General features: G+C 35.9%; 1 protein-coding gene across 2 annotated transcripts in view; it reads right to left on the bottom strand.

Annotated features, from left to right (window-relative positions):
- LOC150107347 (organic cation transporter protein-like) overlaps positions 1-19,839 on the bottom strand; it is a 287,152-nt gene that overhangs the window by 222,005 nt on the left and 45,308 nt on the right. For both annotated transcript variants that reach the window (XM_090391214.1, XM_090391215.1), the window contains exons 2-3: positions 15,193-15,337; positions 6,023-6,129 (exon numbers count right to left, since the gene is read on the bottom strand). In XM_090391214.1, coding sequence (XP_090247340.1) covers positions 6,023-6,129; positions 15,193-15,337 — 252 coding nt within the window. The remainder of the gene's footprint in view (positions 1-6,022; positions 6,130-15,192; positions 15,338-19,839) is intronic.

Raw genomic sequence — 19,839 nt, 5'->3', positions numbered from 1 at the left:
ATATCCATACTTGAAGTAGAAAAAGCCATCAAAGACTTGAAATGTGGAACGGCAGCAGGAGTCGATGATAATCGATCAGAAATGCTCAAGTATGGTGGTATAAAAGTCTTGCCGTTGCTGCACTGCATAGTTCTGAAGGCCTGAACAGAGGGACGAATTCCCAATGATTGGAGTAGAGCTCTCATATTACCCATATATAAAAAGGGAAATAAAACTGAATGTGAGAATTATAGAGGTATTTCCCTACTGAGTGTTTATGGCAAGATCTATGCAAGTATACTTGAGAAACGATTGAGAAGAATTGTGGAAGAAAAGCTGGGTGAAGAACAAGCTAGATTTAGGTCAAATAGAGGCTGTCAGGATCAGATCTTCACTTTACGACAAATAGTCGAGAAAGCATGGGAATATAACAAAGATCTGTATTTAAGTTTTATCGATTTGGAAAAGGCATATGACAAGGTGCCAAGAGAGAAGCTATTCAATACGCTACAGTTATATGGTGTCAATGGGGCATTATATCAAGCAATACTTAGTCTTTATTTGAGTTGTAAGTCAGCAGTTAGAATTGAAGGAAGTACAGGAAGATGGTTTAATGTTAAATCTGGTGTGAGACAAGGATATACATTACTCCCTCTGTTATTCATTATCTATATGGATCATATTATGAAGGAAAATGGTATTAAACATGATATCAAAATTGGAGATGTTAATGTCAGCTCTTTGCTTTATGTGGACGATGTTATACTTATCAATAAATTCGCTACAAGTCTGCAAGATTCTCTGACTAAATGGAATAACTGTTGTAATAGATATGGTATGAAGGTCAGCAATAAAAAGACAAAGACAATGAAAATAGGCAGAATCGTTGAAAATGTCAACTGCATTGTGAACGGAGAACCTGTGGAACAAGTAAAACATTTCACCTACTTAGGCACAATTTTTAGTGATGGTAAATTAAATATGGAAATAGAGAACAGAATCAATAAAGCTGGTATAGTAGGAAGTCAATTGAATAATTTTATATGGAATAAGAGAGAAAATAGTCGGAACACTAAATTAGCTGTATACAAGACAGTGTTCAAACCAGTTTTGACTTATGGTTCTGAATGCTGGGCCAGAAGTAAAACATTTGACCAAAGACTAGAGACCGCAGATATGAGAGTCCTGAGAAAGATTAGAGGTGTGAACAGATGGCATCAATGGCAATATCATATTAAAAATAAGGATATTAGGAAAGAACTTCACATTGTCAGCATCCAGGAATTCGTTAGCAGAGCTAATCTCAGGTGGTTTGGTCATTTAAACAGAATTGGCGAGGAAAGATTAGCAAAACAAGTGTTCTCTGTCGGGTTGGCAGGAAAATGACCCAGAGTATGTTATTTAATAAGACTATGTTATTTACTTTGAAGACATGATTTCAGGCAATGATGAAACAACTGGGTGATATCCTGAGGGAAGAGATCTTTTAGAATGTTGACGACCTCTATGACCAGTACATCAGTGAATAAGAACACTACATCTAAACTAGAAATAATGTCCGTTTGTGATATTTTGATCCTTTTGATTTTTTCTGCAAATTGTTGAGAGTTTTTAATGTAGGTCTCTGTTTGTCTAATATTTCCTTTCATTAAATTTGCCAGATGCTTTGCATCTGGCAAATTTAATGAAAGGATCTATTTAATGAAAGGATCTAACACTTCGTCCATCACCTATTGGACGTTTTGATTATGAATCTTCGGTGCCCCATAAAGACGTGAGTAGTAGGGTTTAAGTTGTTTTTTTTAGTTCATCTGACCAACTGGTCATATTGTGGATAAGAGCGTTAGTCTCCAGATGATTACTCATGATGGGATTTTTATCTAAGACTTGGTACGTAAAACTGTCTGCTAGCAACAAGTTAATCTTATTAAAGTAATCTTTCGAGTTGAGAATAACTGTTGAATTTCCTTTGTTCGCTTTGGTTATTATAATGTCTTAGCTGTTACATAAATTGCGGATTGCTTTCTTATCATATGGAGTAGTATTAGGTATTGGTGGTTTTTCTAAGGCAAGAATAATCTTACTATTGAATCTGATAGTATTTGCTGTAGCATCTGGAAGATGATAAAGAATTTTTTCTATCCCACATATGAAATCCATTTTAGGAATAAAATTCGGGATGACAGCAAAGTTAAAACACTTTAAGGATTTCTGATTCATGGTTAGAAAGCCTATAATCTGATAAGTTGGAAACTACTTTGTTGTTAGGGAGACCGTGGTGCGACTGGAATTTGTTCTTATACAGTGCCTCAAATTTTTTAATTTGTGTGATTTTACTCGCTCTGAAAGTTTTTTCGTAGCTACGATGCAATAAGTGGTCTATGTTATTCCAAGTCGTGTAGTCTAAACTGTTAGATATTTCATCAAACTGTTCTCTGCACTTCGCGTAAATAATGTTAAGCTCATACCTGGTATGTTGTATCCTTTCTCTGATTGACGCTAACGAAGTCTTGTAGTATATTCTTTTGGCTGTTACATATTGAATATGTCATTTTACTACTAAGAACTTCGGGATGACAGAAAAATCTCTACATCTCTTCAGAAATCTAAGGTGATTTAGTAACTTGGCTTTTTTGCATTTGTCCTTTTCTAGGCACCAAACTATGTTTCATCTGTGAAGTTAAACTGTTCATATTTGGTCTAATGTGTTAAAACTAAGAACTTTTATTGGTAAAAGACCATAAGATTTAATGATTACAAATACAAAGAGCCAACAAGTTTCACTAGCCACTGTCTAGCATTTTCAAGGCTGTACTGGTGTGAAAATAAATGCATCAAGTTAAATGAAAACATACACTTTAGTAACTGCTAGGTCATTACATTTGATAATTCGTGTTTGATGGCGTGCATGCATTCGAATGCTTCAGTCAGAGTCCAGTACATGATCACGTGTTGTGTAGTTTTTCGCATATTGTAGTTGTGTTGAGCTGAGAGAATTGATGAGATATTTCCATATGCCTTTAAGAATAGCACCTTGATTTCTATTTAAATTATTGCCTGTGCGCAGCACTACAGCTGCTTCTTTGAAAGTTCTGTGTTACACCCTATTACTTCATGCCTTTATGGGGCACCGAAGATTCATAAAGAAACCGTACCACTTCGTCCAGTAGTTGATGGAAGATCCTCACCTATGTACTTATTAGCAAAGTATCTGGCAAATTTAATGAAAGGAAAAATTAGACAAACAGAGACCTACAATAAAAACTCTTAATAATTTGTGGAAAAAATCAAAAGGATGAAAATATCACAAACAGAAATTATGGCTAGTTTAGATGTAGTGTCCTTATTCACTAATGTACCGGTCGTAGAGGTGGTCAACATTCTAAAAGAGCTCTTCCCTCAGGACATCACCCAGTTGTTTCATCATTGCCTGAAATCAAATTTTTTCAAAGTAAATAACATAGTATACAAACAATCGGAAGGTCTAGCCATGGGTAGCTCCCTCTCACCACCATGCGCAGACCTATTTATGGAAAAACTTGAAAAGGATATTTCTTCCACCATTTCACTTAAACCGTCGATTTGGTGGAGATATGTCGATGACGTGTTCATCATCTGGAATGATACCATGAAAAACTTTCTCGTGTTTCTTAATAAAATCAACTCGCTACATAACAAGATCAAATTCATTATGGAACTGGAGAAGAACAAAGAACTACCCTTTCTTGACATACTGGTGAGGAGAGACGATAACAATGTCCAACTGTCCATTTATAAGAAACCCACAGATACAGGTAGATATCTACATTATTCGTCTAACCATCATAGATCACAAAAACACAGCTTCATTCCTATGCTCCATAATTGAGCCTTAAGATCTATTTCGAAAGAATAAGATGTACAGAGAGAACTGTCACAAATAGCTAACACTATTTCTGAATGGATACCCTTCTAACATTTTAAACAAATTGCTTTTTAAAGACAACCCCCAATAACATGGAATGGAGTCCCAATGTGTCCACAGCTGTCATTCCATATATTAATTCAGTATCCACAAAATTGGCGAGAATGTTAAAAGCTCATAACATCAGAGTAGTTTTTAAATCAACTACCACGATCAGACAAGTCTTAAGATCACCCAAAGATGAGTTCCTTTCTTCAAATTTCGTGGAGTATATGAAATTCCATGCACGGGTGGCGTTTCTTACATTGGACAGACCTCTAGAAGTTTTGAAATAAGACAGAAGGAACATGTGGGGGATGTCAATCACAATAGAATCATCACATCTGGTTTAGCTCATCATTTCTCAACATCAAATCACGTTATAGATTGGAAAAACAGTTCTATGCCTTACATCGAGAATGACTACAGACACAGAACTTTCAAAGAAGCATCAGTGGTGCTACGCACAGGATATAATTTAAACAGAAATCAAGGTGCTATTCTTAAAGACATATGGAAATATCTCATCAATTCTCTCAGCTCAACAGAACTACAACATGTGAAAAACTACACAACACATGGTCATTTATCGGATTCTGACTGAAGCATTCGAACGCCATCAAACACGAATTATCAAATGTAACGGCCTAACAGTTACTAAAGTGTATGTTTTCATGTAACTTAATGCATTTGTTTTCACACCAGTACAACCCTGAAAATGCTAGACAGTGGCTAGTGAAACTTGGCTCTTTGTATTTGTAATCATTAAATTTTATGGTCTTTTAATAATAAAAGTTCTTAATATCTCAATAGATTATGGCAATAGTGAGAAGGACATTGACATGCAGAAGCAAAAGAGTTATGGTTCCCTTGTATAAGCTTTGATTAGGCTACTGTGTGCAGATTTAGTCACCTGGTTTTTCAAGGAGATGAGGATGTACTGGAGAGCGTCCAGAGAAGGTTTACTAAGTCGGTGTCAGGTCTATGGAATGTCAGATATGAGGATGGATTGAGGGAATACAACTTATAGGGCCTTGTGAATAGAAGAAGAGGATATATATATATGATTGAGACGCATAAGTTGATGAGGGATTATTACAAGATTAAGGTCAAGGAGATATTACTGTAGAGAAAGAGAGAGAGAGAGAGAGACAAGAGTAGAACTAGAAGCTATCCCTAGAAGCTGCATAAGAAGGATGTGAGCAGAGGAATGAGAAATAGGTTCTTTGTATGGACAACAACTGGTGAGTGAAATGCATTGTCTAAAAGTGTGGCGAGTGCAGAAACTGTGAATGGGTTTAAGGCTCAGTTTGATGATCTTTTTGCATGAGAATATGGACCTCCCTGAAATGAAGGAGGTCAGATATTAATAAGATTTATAATATTTAAAGGATTTTTGTTTCATTTATTGGTAAATCACTAAGCTGGTATTTCACTCAATATTCATAATTGAGCTATTTGCAGATGAAGGCTGAAACTTAACATCAGTTGCCTTACTATGCTATATATGACTTCTAATTCAACTTGGGTATTTTCCTAGGTCTGGCTCACACTAACAAGACCTCGATAAAGGTCGAAACTGGTCTGGGTAGTGACTCTCCCATAATGCACTGCATTATGCATGTCTGAAAGTATGCTCTGTATTATGGTTCATGCTTTTTATGAATGAGTGCTATGTGGTTAATTGACACGTAACGCACCTTTTTTTTGAAAACCGCATTAGGGCGAATTGCTATTCGCCCTAATGCGGTTTTCAAAAAAACTAGATAGCACAAATGTAAAACTATGCAGACACACTGAGAACAATAACAGCTATAAGTTTTTTGAAGTTAAGAACAGTTAACATGCATTTTTTTTTCATTCATCGATTCATTGTTTTCCAATATAATACTTTTGTTTTGGAAAGAATATACAATGATAACTAACGTAAAAATGTGTATGCATATGAAGATTTGAATAATATTTAAAAACAAGACAATGAATAGCTAACCATTGTATACATGCTCAGAAATTTTGCTACCTAACAAATTGATTAAAAAATCCAAAACATTCTGATAATGATATACAATATGAGAGAGAGAGATAAAATAGAATACCCACTTATCCGATGACACCCCCAATGCTGGAGCTCCAAAGAGAGATCCAGCCATAAAAATTAATTCAGACTGCAATTTTTTCTTCTTACTCCTCTTGATTAAGAATCCGGGCTTAAAAAAACAGAGATACAGGGAGTCTTATTACATTTGCATCAATATTTTATAATAAATTATTTAATTCAACATCTTTTCCTTAACAAATGTATCATCAACTCACTTAACAAGTTAAATGTTCTTATAAAATTGTCATGAGAATGCAAACTAATAGGATTTTTTTAATGGGTTCAAAACATTTAAGTATGTTCTAAAATGAGCAAACTTCAATATTATTTAACTGTAATTTGGTATCTGATACTAATAAAATGTTTTCTTTCTTTTTATATAACTCCCACTAACAAAGGTTGAAAACTTGTAGCACATTAGTTCCAAGTGTAGATAAAGGATTTTTATTATTTTTTAAATTTATTTTCTGCATAATCTGGATCTAGAGCCCAAAACACAAAACTTTTTCAAGCCACTTCAAGCTTCTTCAATAAACCAGGAGGTTTATTGAAAGCTTGAATGTGTCTTTAGTTAGTGTCTCACACCAACTAAACACACATGCATCCATTCTCGTGTTGGGATTCAAATCCATAGCCTGTTGACTAAAGAGGGAGCATGTTAAGCATTCTATATTAAACATTAACTGAACTAGCATTAATTAAATGTCAAAACTTTTCAACAACTATCTATCTCTAATCCAGAGTATTTTAATAATAAGGTGTGACACCTTTTGGCAACTCATATAATATGAGTTCTGCATTACTTCAATCTTGGTATCTCACCTCCGGGTCAGGCTCCCGCTGATGAGACCTCAATAAAGGTTGAAACTGGTCTGGGTAGTTACACCCTTCCCATAATGCATAGAATTCATGTCCGAAAGGAGATGTGCTTTGCATTATGGGATATTAAAACAAGTGATGTGAAGTCATACCACCTTTGCCATGAGTTGCTCCAGTCCTGAAAGATACTTCATGCGCAAACTTTGTTTGCTAACACTTGGATAATGGATTAAACCAAGTACATAATTTCTTTTATCTTTAATTTATAATATAACCAAGTGAAACACTTTCAACAAAAAGCAGAGTCTTGTTATATTCTCATTTCGGTTTTGTTCTTCCAGACTTATGCCAATAACACAGATGCCCAATTAACTGGTGGACAAACTAACTGGAATCTGCTGATGAGACCTCAATCTCATCTCCCCCAAGAATAATGATGATGTGTACCAAAAGAGATTTTGGTACACATCATTATTATTCTTGGGGGAGATGTACAAGGGTGGTCTGAAAAGTTCTCGGCCTTGGCCATAGATAGCGACACTATTTGCAAGATTTTTTTTTTCTAAGATGGTGCATCTGTCATGAGCATCCATGTGAAATTGCAAATTATTCTATCAAATAGTTTGTTTTACACAGCTGTCTGAAGCAAAAGTGTTGTCTCTATCCCTTGAAATGGATAAAATTGAATATTGTAAGGTTTATAAAATTCTTTGTAAAAGAAGGTTTAATGTGATCTCGATGTGATCTCTCCAGCATGGAGAGATCACATCGAGTGAGTGGTATCAGTGGAACTAGCTGTAGATCCAGAAATGAGTTGTTGTGTTTGTATACCAATGCTAGAAGTATAAGAAACAAGGCAGATGAAATGGTTGCACTAATTGCGTCTGTGCACCCAGAGATTGTCGGAATAAGTGAGACATGGTTAGATGAGGATGACATCCTGACAGGAATAGAGATGGAAAGGTATGATGTGTTTCGTGAGGATAGAAGGGGTAAAAAGGGAGGGGGAGTGCTATTGATGATAGAGAAAGAGTTATGTCCATACAAGGTAGAGATGCAAGGGGGAAATGGGGCCAGTGGTTTTGAGGCAGTATGGTGTGAGATAGAGGTGAATAGAATCAAATACTTGGTGGGATGTTGTTATAGACCTGGTAATGTGGATGGTGGTGATAGTGAAATGTATAGTCAAATAAGCCAAGCAAATAAGAAAAGGGTGATCATTATGGGTGATTTTAATTATGGCAATATAGACTGGAATGAAGAGATAGCAACTGGAAGTAAAGAAAATGAGTTTCTTGAGTTTTTGAGGGATAACTACCTCAGACAGTATGTAACAGAGGGCACAAGAGGATTAAGGGTCTTGGATTTGGTCATCTCATCGGAGGATGTAATTATCAATGAGGTATCAAATCATCCACCAATTGGTGAAAGTGACCATGAGGTGATTACTTGGGTGGTTGCCAGCAGTGCAAGGACCCCTGTGAAAAAAGGGTATATGTGGAACTACAAGGGGGGTGATTATGAAGAGCTCAGGAGACAGCTTGCAGGTGTAGCATGGAATGAGGAGTTAGCTGGAAAAGAGATCAATGCAGCTTGGGGGATTTTCAAAAAATATTTAGTGGATGCAATGTCTAAATGTATACCACGGGTGAGAAGGTTAAATAAGTTAGGTGTGAGATGGATGAATAAAGAGATTAAGCATGCAATACAGAGAAAAAGGGCATTGTGGAGGCAGCATAAGAGAAGTGGAAGTAACCAATTTCATGAGTTCTACAAAGACCAGGCAAGGAGAGTGACTTGGTTGGTGAGAGTAGCTAAAGAGAGGTATGAACAGCAGTTAGCTAATGAAGCTAAAAAGAATCCTAGGGAGTTCTTTCGATATGTAGCCAGCAAAAGAAAGAATGATTATGGAAGGATGACATTGATTGGAGGAAATGGTATAAAGACAGCTGTTGCAGAATGTGTGGTGGAGATACTTAATGAGCAGTTCATAAAGATCTTTCAATCTTGTGAATGTGACTTCATGGAGAGATTAAGAGCAGTTGATGATGGGGAGGAGAGACTGACTGTAAGTGAGCAAGAGGTGTTTGGGGAGTTGAGTAAACTAGATGTAAATAAGGCTGTGGGACTTGATAATATATCACCACGTATTCTGAAGGAATGTGCCAGAGAGTTGACACCTGCCTTGACATATTTTTTTAATACGAGTCTTGCACTTGGTCAAGTCCCTAAAGAGTGGAAGGAGGGCAAGATTGTGCCACTTCATAAAGGAGGTGATCGAACTCAAGCATCAAACTATAGGCCTATCTGTGTGTCGGGTGTTGTGGTTAAGTTGTTGGAGAAGCTTGTGAGAGCTAGAATCCAGAGTTGGGTTGACAACAATGGTATAATCTTTGATGGACAGCATGGATTTGCTAAAGGGAGGTCGTGTTTTAGTAATCTACTTACTTATTACAATAAAGTGACTGCTTCCTTGGACAGAGGAGAAGGATACACAGTAATATACTTGGATTTCGCAAAAGCTTTTGATAGAGTGCCTCATGATAAGTTGACAGTCAAACTAGAGCAGATGGGGTTGGATATTAGATTAGTGCATTGGATTGGAGACTGGCTATCTGATAGGTATCAACAAGTTGTGTATGGGGGTGCAATATCCAGGAAAAGGAAAGTCACTAGTGGAGTGCCTCATGGATCTGTTTTAGGGCCATTACTATTTAACTTGTATATTAATGATATTGGCGAAGATTTGGATGGAGATATTCAGTTGTTTGCAGATGATGCAAAGTTGGGAAGAACCATAAAGAGTAGTGAAGATGTTGTGGCCTTGCAAGAAGACTTGAATAAATTGAGTGATTGGGCAAGCAAATGGGGGTGTGAGTTCAATGTTGCAAAATGTAAGGTTTTAAAATTTGGAAAACAAAGATGGGATGCAGAATTTATGCTTGGTAAGAATATATTGTTGGAAGTAGAGGAAATAAGAGATCTGGGAGTGATAGTGGATAAAGATCTAAAATTTAGGGGTCACATCGCCAAAATTGTGAAGACAACACAAAGACTTCTGGGAATGATGAGGAGGACACTGACGTGTAGAAGTAGGGAGATTCTTGTTCCATTGTATAAGGCTTTGATTAGGCCACACATGGACTATTGTGCCCAGATTTGGTCACCTGGTTTTCAGAAGGATGAGGAGATGTTGGAAAGGGTCCAAAGGCGACTGACTAAGGTAGTTTCTGACCTCTGGAATGTCGAGTATGAGGAAAGATTGAAAAGATGTAATTTGCAGAGACTAGTGGAGAGAAGGAAGAGGGGAGATATGATAGAGACCTACAAGTTGGTAAGGGGTTGCTATAGGATCAATGGTGGAGAAGTTCTACAGCGAATAGTGGGAGATCAGGGGAGAACCAGAGGTCATCCCTGGAAACTGTATAAAGAGGGTGTGAGTAGGGGAGTGAGAGGCAGGTTTTTTTCGTGCAGAGTTGTGAATGATTGGAATGCCTTGCCTGAGAGTGTGGTGTCTGCAAGGAGTTTGAATGTGTTTAAGACCCGGTATGATGAGATGTGTGTGAGATAAAAGGACCTCCTAGATGAGTCTTTGACTCCATGAGGTCTTGTTTAATAATAATAATAATAATGTCAAAAGAAATTCATTCGAAGTTCATAATAGTTTATGGGCACTCTTCTCCTTCGTTTTCGACAATTAAGAAATGGGCTGCTGAGTTTAAACATGGCCGTACCAGCCTTGAAGATGATCCATGTGAAGGACGTCCAAAAAGTGTAACAACACCAGAAATCATTGATCAAGTGCACGATATGGTATTGGATGACTGGCAAGTCAAAGTGCATGAAATTGCTGAGACTATAGGCATTTCAAAAGAACATGTAGGATATATTTTGCATGAAGAATTGCAAATGAAAAAGCTTTGCACAAGATGGCTGCTGTGCTTGCTCACAGCAAACCAAAAACGCACTTGCATGAAAATCTCTGAACAGTGCTTGGAGCATTTTTAACAAGAATAAAACTGATTTTGTGCGTCGATTTATTACTATGGATGAGACTTGGATTCACCATTACACACCAGAATCCAAACAGCAGTCAAAAAACAGTGGACAGAAGCCAGTTGTTCAGCGCCAAAGAAGACAAAGTCGGTTCCATCAGCAGGAAAGGACATGGCATCAGTGTTTTGGGATGCTAAAGGCATTTTGTTTATTAATTATCTTGAAAAGTGTAAAACAGTAACTGGGGAATATTATTCTGATCTTTTAACCAGACTAGATGAAAAATTCGTGAGAAAAGACCCGGTTTGCAGAAGAAAAAAATCATCTTTCATCAGGACAATGCACCTGCCCACAAAAGTGTTTTGGGAATGGGAAAATTAAGGGATCTCTTTCAAAAACTAAAATTCTTCCTCGCTGGTCAGCATTTTTCTTCGAATCAAGAAGGATTGCAGCTGCAGAGGGGTATTTTGCAGATCTTACTGAGAACCACTACAGGGATGGGATAATGGTACTGAAGCATTGCTGGAATAAATGTATCAGTCTTAAGGGAGATTATGTTGAAAAATAATTTTGAAATTATAAATTTGTTTTTTCATTGTTAGGCCGAAAACTTTTCAGACCACCCTCATATAAGCTTTTTAATTCTGTAGGAAAGTTTAAAGGTTGGTATTAAAATAAAATTGGTAAGGGGTTGTTACTTGGTGGTTAATGCGGAAGAAATTTTCCACGGAACTAGATACCATCTCTTGAAACAGTATAAGGAGGAGTTTGAAAAATGAGGAGCAAGTTCTTTGCATGGAATTGTGATCGGAATGCATTACCTGACATTGTGGTGAATGCAAATGCAATGAATGAGTTTAACGCACAATTTGATGTGCGTGTGTGTGTGTGTGAGAGAGAGAGAGAGAGAGAGAGAGAGAGAGAGAGAGAGAGAGTGTTTACCTCCTTTGATGAGTCTTTTGATTCTGTGGATGTCTGGTGTTAATATTAATAAAGTTCCATTACTCTTAAGTCAGAATGCTTTCCATCTGCCTAAAGTAACAGGGATCCAGGTAATTAATCCTAGTACATCTCAGCCATTTAGCTATTGACATAATTGTTTTAATAGGTCAGCATAGTATCAACAGTTGGTTAAATAAGTAATTCTGTATTTTACGGTAAAAAATGTGTGCATGTTCTTGCAAGCGATATGATGTTCAAAACAAGAGTCATTATTTTATTTGAAATGAAATTATTACTCAAACATCATAATCAATATTTTTGTCTATAATGAACTAAATTAAAAACTGAATTAAATTTTTCTGCAAACTGACATACCTGATGATGGACGCTGGATCAGTAAAAAAAAAAAAAGGTATTTGAAACTATCAAAAGGTGTTTTTTTTTTTTATTAGAGGTTCAAAAATCAGTTTATATTTATTAATAGTGTATTTTCAACTACTGAAAGATTTAGTACATCTAATAAAAAGAAACCTATTCTTCATTTTTTTTTTTTAACATTTCCCAGAGCACCACTTTTGAGTTGAAAGCAAAATAAGGATTACGGTTATACTAAGACAATTCTAAGACTGAGATAACCATACTGTCAGTTATTGTTGTGCAGGCTGCTGCAGAGAGAGGACATGCTAGGAATATATTTTCCAGTATTTTCAACAAAAAATAAAGTATCACATAGAACGAGAAACTATTTTTTTTATTTTCTAGACTCATTTCATGAAATTCTTTAGTTTCCAATCATCTGGATAATGAATAAACTAGAAAACAATAACACTTAACAACTCTAGTGAAAACATTTGAACATGGATAACAATATAAAGTGTGCATTCATTATTACACTGGCTGCTCGTTTATGGATTGCAGTATACTATTGGTAGATACATAAGTGTTGTGATGAATTAATGAAGATCAAACTTGATTTAAAATATCATCCCTTATTTTTTATTGTACTATATAGGATGTTTCATCATTTCAACAGATTCTTTGAATACGCTTGGGAAAAAAAATGGTAATCTATGTGGAGCACTTTTCTTTGTTGCCATACTATTTGATGTTTTATTTCAATTGTATGTGCTTCCATTCCTGATTTGTGTCTTCTTTCATTCTCAACATGCTTGAAATGTTCTGATTGGCCTGTCTGTCCTATGCAGTATAAACCACAACTACAACTGATCTTGTAGACAACTGGTTTTCTAAGTAGCAGATGTGGAGGTTTAGGATGTTTCGGGTGATCAGAGATCTTGTTCATTGGGTAGAAAGCGACCTTTTATTTTGTTGGTGAAGCAACTATGCTGTTTCGTTTGAAACTGGCTGTATATATTAGAATATATACATATTAGAATATGTGTGTGTGTGTGTGTGTGTGTAATCATATATCTATATATTTACAGAGTAACTGACTCTGTTAAATGACATGTTTATAATTATTAACTGACTTAAACACCGAGGAAAAAACTAGAGATTTAATAAGATTTCACTACTAGTTTCATCGGAAATGCAGACTTCATCAGGTGAATATAGTACCATGAAGACAATAATATCTTAAAAATATATTGTACTTTAGACAAAAACAGAGTTTAGAACAAGTAGTAGTTGTGTTTGAAATTGAGTCCTGAGCATTACTTCTGGTGTGAAGCACTGTGCGTGTGAATGATATCATGAGTGCACCAAAACTGGATTACAGAGCTATGTGAATCGGGAAGTTGCAAGTGAGATTGCTGTTTAGATGGGTAGGGTCGAGATATCATTCACACGCACAGTGCTTCACGCCAAAACTAACACTAACTCAATTTCAAACAACTACTATTTGTTCTAAACTCTGTTTTTGTCTGTAGTACAATATATTTTTAAGATGTTATTTTCTCCATGGCACTGTATTCACCTGATGAAGTCAGCATTTCCGATGAAACTAGTAGTGAAACCTTATTAAATCTCTTGTATTTTTTCTCGGTGTTTAAGTCGGTTAATAATTATGAACACACACACACACACACACACACACACATATATATATATATATATATATATATATATTTTTTTTTAGAGCAATCATGACTTCGCTGCACCAAAATAATACTAAAACGAGCATCAATACTGTGGTATGCTAAATGTCAGTAATGCAGTACAGTACTGTACTACTGTTACATTTTTTTTTTTTTTAATTGTTAAAAATTATAAAGCATGCTTATAGTAAAACCCATGCTATGCAAGAGTACTTCATGAAATTCTTTTCCTTTATTTTCATGATGCTGTACTTCATGAAAATAAGGAAAAGAAAAGTGTGAAAATAAAGCAAATGGTATTAAGCCTTCTTTACCAATAAAATGAGATAGTAGATAAAATGCTTTATAAGTATCTCATATTTTTCTGTTTTTCACATTCTTTTCTTAAACTGGTTCATGGAATTTGGTATCAGGAATTCTTATTGTACCAGCAAAATTTAATTTTAATCCAGACTGGTAAATTGAATTTATCACTTTACAAAAAAAACCTTTCATCTAATATGACCTATGAACAATGTAAATTTCTCTACCCAATGCTCTGTCATGAATCTTACTGCTGATTTCAAGAGTAAAAATCAGCTACCACGGTAGCATTTGAGTTAGCAAAAGTTTGAATTAAAAACTACGGACAAAAGTACTGTGAAGTAAAATTAAGACTGTTGCTATGTGCAAGAACAAACAATCATTAACATGGTGACCAACTGCTTATTCTGTGCTACTTTTTATTAATGAAGAGTGATGATATAATACTAATGTGAGCAAGACTGAAATAAATTAAAATTTATTTTAGTCTTGGAATTAAAAAAATAAAATTATAAATACCATGTGGAATACCTTTGAAAGTTCTCATATATATATTTCTTTTTTATTCCATGGATAGCTGGGCTAGCACTTGGCATTTTTAGAGTAATATGTTCAGCACTTCTGAATAATAAACTTTTCCTTTGTCTTATTAATATCAAACATAAGCTGGGAATATTTACATGAAAGATGCTTCATGAGAAAAGAGATCACAGGGAAAAAAAAAAAGGAGATATTGGAAAGAACAATTACAGTGGCTCCAGGTCCACCCTGTGCCCATTTCTCTAAAGAAAGTTGGGTATGAAGTGGCCATATTGCTGTGAGAAGACCATCTCTGCATAGCCTGGTAAATAGCAGAAGATATTATTGAAGGTGGTTGTAGTATTAGTGGTGGAAATGGTTATTTTCAACTTCAACCTATGCACAGTCTGCTATTACAGTATACTAATATTGTGTATGGGGAAGACTGATAAAAACACAATAATCAAGCAATCTCAATAGTTCTGCAAAACATTATTTTGAAAAATAAATATTTTATAAAAAAAAAATTAACACACCTGGCCATTACCAACTGACAGCAATGAATAATTTCTATTCTGTTCATAACATGGCATACTATGATTTGAAAGTAATAATGGGTTACAAGGAACAATTCCAGGTGCATTTGTATAGGAAGTATTTCCATGCAGAGATCTTGAATATCTACAAAAGAAAAGGAAAAAAAAACATAACTAATATATAGTGTGCATATATAATGAATACTATAAATTAATAAACCATTGGGAATTTTCTATCATTCTAAATAGTAGCATATTATCAACTACATATATGTGGATATTCCTACACAAACCCAGAGGTGCGATTCAAAAGTTCTCAAAGTATTACTCTTGGTGATATAACTTAGAAATTTTCTGATACAGGACCATAAAAGTAAAGCTGTATTACATGTCATCCTGATAATATAGGTCATTTGTTATAACCAGACCATTAAATAACAAGACAAAATTCATATAAAAATATAAAGACAATATTTATATTGTTCATAATTTTTTTTAAACACTGCTGATAGGTGTCTAAAAAAGGTAACAATTTATGGGTGGGAGTGAACTCAGTCACACTCTTCTGGATGAATGCAGACTGAGTCAAACCAGCCTACTCTGAATTTCATTTTACTTTCAAAAACAAAAAAAAATGTCTGCCAGTGCCAAACCCTGTGAATACAGTGGGTGTTCAAGCACTGTGGTGGATTCTGAAGTGAGAAGCTGTTTCACTTTCACATTTAATGCACAATGGGCAGGCACACTGTCATGAAGCAGAGATCAGTACTGCTCCCTGTACCCCCCCCCCCTTCTATCATGTCTTATGCATTCATTCAGGCATTGGATGATACCAAGATAATACTGAATATTAATCATTTGTTCCTTCAGAACAAATTCCTTATGAACAAGTCCAAATCCTCACCAGTAGGAAACAAGTATGACATCTTAGTTACAACGAGATCCTCTAATGCTATGACCAAATTAAAAACTCAGTAATTATTAACTGGCTTATTAATGAATGCTCTTCTCTCCACCATTTTTATTGCTGTAGTTAGTCCCCCATTTTGCCTAAATATTTCCTGCTCATTACCTCTCAATATTTCCCAGTCTATAGCAGCATCCCAGTAAATATCCTGTCACCTCTACCTCACACAATGTCCTCTCAGAGTTATCAATACCAACTCTCTCTCCTGATTCTCTACCCTGACAGGGTAGAACAGTCCTTGTCATAATTAATACTCCACTATTAATATTTATATAATTAATACTACCCTGTTTATCTTCCCTATCCTTCTGAAATATACTATACCCTTTAATTTCTATCCCTGTCAGGAAATCCTCCAAAAAAACCCAATGCATCGTCAGTATTCCCATAACTATTATTACTCTCCACAACCTCCAGTCGGCTCTGCAATATACTATACGCCCTCTCATCTTACAAGCCTCAATCCCCCACACTGGACCACCCTTGTTACCTTCCACCATGACAACTGTAGTTTCACTAACCTAACATATTCACTGCCCAGTAAAACAGCCTTCCAACTTCGGTCCTTTGTTCAAATGTACTTTAAGCATCCCTATATTCCAGAACTCTCTTACGATGAACTCTGGCTGTCATTTCATTTATAATCACTACTCTACTTCTCAACTCTGCATTATCATCTCATGCTCTTTTTCTGCACAATCCCTAACATAATTCTCAAATGACTTGCTACATGATTCACACTGCCTCTTGGGTCATTCATACCACTGCTATCATCTAAGTCACATTTTCAATATATTTCATTAATATCTCCACACTCTCCATCGTTCCTCTAACTCTGTACTCTGCACATTCCAAATCATTAAATCTCCATATACCCTCCTCAGAGCTCTATTCATTCCTCTTTCATTGGCATCCCAAACTCTTTTTCATGGTTTCCACCCATAAGGTTTTCGTAAACCTATAGTACATTCATATTGTAGGTGGTTAAGGATTTTTTTTTTTTTTTTTACTATTATTTATTTCTTACATGTCCAGAAGCCCTGATCTAGAAACTGAACATGCAACTTTTTCAAGCCTCCAATAAAAAGGGCAGTGGTCTCACACCAGGTGATAAAATTCACCTGATTCTCCCACTCACCCTTGCTCTTGCATTGCCATGCTTTTCTTCTCATACCTACTCTTGTTCTCCTTGCAACAAGGAGAATAAGTCTCATTGTCAGTACATGAAGAGCAAGGATAATAAGTCTCATAATCTCTTCAGTCACATTCCTCAATTCAGTTTTCATGCTTTCCATTTCCTTTCTCAATATCTCTCTCTCTCCATACATCTTCCATTCAACCAATTGTCATACATATAATCAAGGCTATCCTTAAAAATATCTTCTGCCACACTAAGGTGTCAACACCCTGCTTTTTCTACATACGAACATGTTAATGCACATCTAACTCTTCTTCTAACTAATAGTTTGTTGTTAGGTGAAAAAAAAAAAAAAGGGGGGGGTCTGATAGAAACATTAAAGGTACGTAAAGAATTTTATAAGACTGATGCAGGGGAAATGTTTCAGCACTTGGCTACAAGGAGCAGAACAAGAGGTGACCCTCTGGAAGTTAGGTAAGAGTGTGTGGCTAGCAAGGGTGTAAGGACTAGATTTTTCACTTGGAGAGTGGTGAATGAATGGAATGCGTTGCCTGAGTCAGTTGTAAGTGCATTATCTGTTAATGGTTTCAAGGAGAGGTATGATAGATATTGTACCTCTCCTTGAAATCCAAACATTCAGTTTGGATTTCAAGTCCTGAGATACATCTCCCATGATGTATCTCAGGACTATATGGAGGTGCCTGTGCAATAATAATAATTTCACCGTTACCAAAGCCAGAGATGGTAACATTTAAGTCATCCAGCACTTCCCAATGTATTTTATGTACACATACAACAAATGGAGATGGCTATGATCTGGTTAAGTGGATAAGAGGGTGACTGCTGGACAGATATCAAAAAGTAGTATATGGAGGGACAGAATCTAGGCAAAAACAGGTGACTAGTGGTGTGCCGCAAGATTCAATGCTGAGACCATTGCTGTTTAATTTGTACATAAATGATATAAGAAATAACCTGAGAGGAATTCAGTTGTTTGCTAATGATGCAAAATTTGGTAGAGTAATCAAGGTGACGTGGAGAGTTTGCAGGGCAATTTAAATAGGCTGTCAGTATGGACAAAAGATAATGGGTGTCAGTTTAATGTCGAGAAATGTAAAGTGATGCATTTTGGGATGAACAGATTACAAGTCATGCATCACATTGATGGCAATGTATTCCAGGAAACAGATGAAGCTAGAAATTTAGAGGTAAGGCAGAAAGTTTAGCAGACATATTGCTAATGTTACTAAGTAGCCCATAAGATTACTTGGCTATTGAAGAACACATTAACAAGTAGAGATAAGGAAGTTATTCCTCTATATAAGGCCTTGATACACTCACATCTGGATTACTGTGCTCAAGTCTGGTTTCCTGGGTTTGTTGGGATGAGGAAGCAGTGGAGAAGATTCAGAGGTGAGTGACTAAAATGGTAAGTGGTCTGTAGAATATTCCCTATGAAGATAGATTGAAGGTGTGTGGATTGCAGAAATTGGTTGATATGAGAAAAAGAGGCGATATGATAAAAACATTTAAGCTGCTTAAAGGGTTTATATAGTATTGATGCAGGGGAAATGTTTCAGCACTTGGCTAGAGGAGATAAAACAAGGGATCAGCCCAGGAAGTTGAATAAAGATATAGTTAGTAGGGGTGTGAGGACTAGATTTTTTGCTTTGAGAGTTGTGAATGAGTGGAATGGGTTGCCAGAGTCAGTTGTGATTGCTGTGTCTGTTAATGAGTTCAAGGAAAGCAGTACAATAATAATAATAATAATAATAATAATATCATCATCTGATGAGATAATCAAATCGAACATCCTTGATCCTCGTGTATCCTCAGTTACATATTGCCTAAGGTAACTGTCGCTCAAAAACTCCAGAAATTAATTTTTTTGCCCCAGGTGCAGTCTCTTGATTCAGGTCTATATTACCATAACTAAAGTTACCCATAATGATCACTCATTTGCCTATGCATTCCCTTCTCCTTACCTTCCATATTATCAGGTCTACAGCAGCACCCAACTAAATATTTCATCCTGTTCGCCTCAACACCATCATCGTCATCCAATAATGTTTCACATATACCAACAATTTTCAGAAAAATAATAACTTCAAAAATGCAACAATTTCATTCCCCTTATTTCTGGTTCTTCTAGCATTTATAAATAAGCAATTTATTTTGGAGTCTAAAGCCAATTCTAATTGTGTTAACTCTTTGCTGTGACTTCTCCACACCCTTAAGTTGGAAAGAACTAAGATATTGTAGCCTTGCAAGACTTGAACAGACTAGCTGAATATGTAAACACATGCGGTTAACAGTTCAATATTGCAAGGTGTAATGGTGCAAAAATAGGATGCAGAGTAAGTAAATTAGATTTGTGAGGAGATGGGAAAGATGCGGGATCTGGGGGTGATAGTAGATAAGGACTTGACTTGAAATTTCAGGGACATACTGCTAAAACTGTGAAGGCAGCATAGAAGATTATGGCAATGATGCAGAGGACAGTGATGTGTAGAATTAAGGATGTTATGGTTTCATTGTTGTA

This window comes from Typopeltis vanoorti, chromosome 4, assembly GCF_054136105.1.
Source record: "Typopeltis vanoorti isolate ZY-2024b chromosome 4, IOZ_Tvanoo_1.0, whole genome shotgun sequence".
NCBI classification, from domain to species: Eukaryota; Metazoa; Arthropoda; class Arachnida; order Uropygi; family Thelyphonidae; genus Typopeltis; species Typopeltis vanoorti.
Note: the sequence above shows the minus strand (reverse complement) of the source record. Positions and strands in the feature narration are given on the sequence as shown.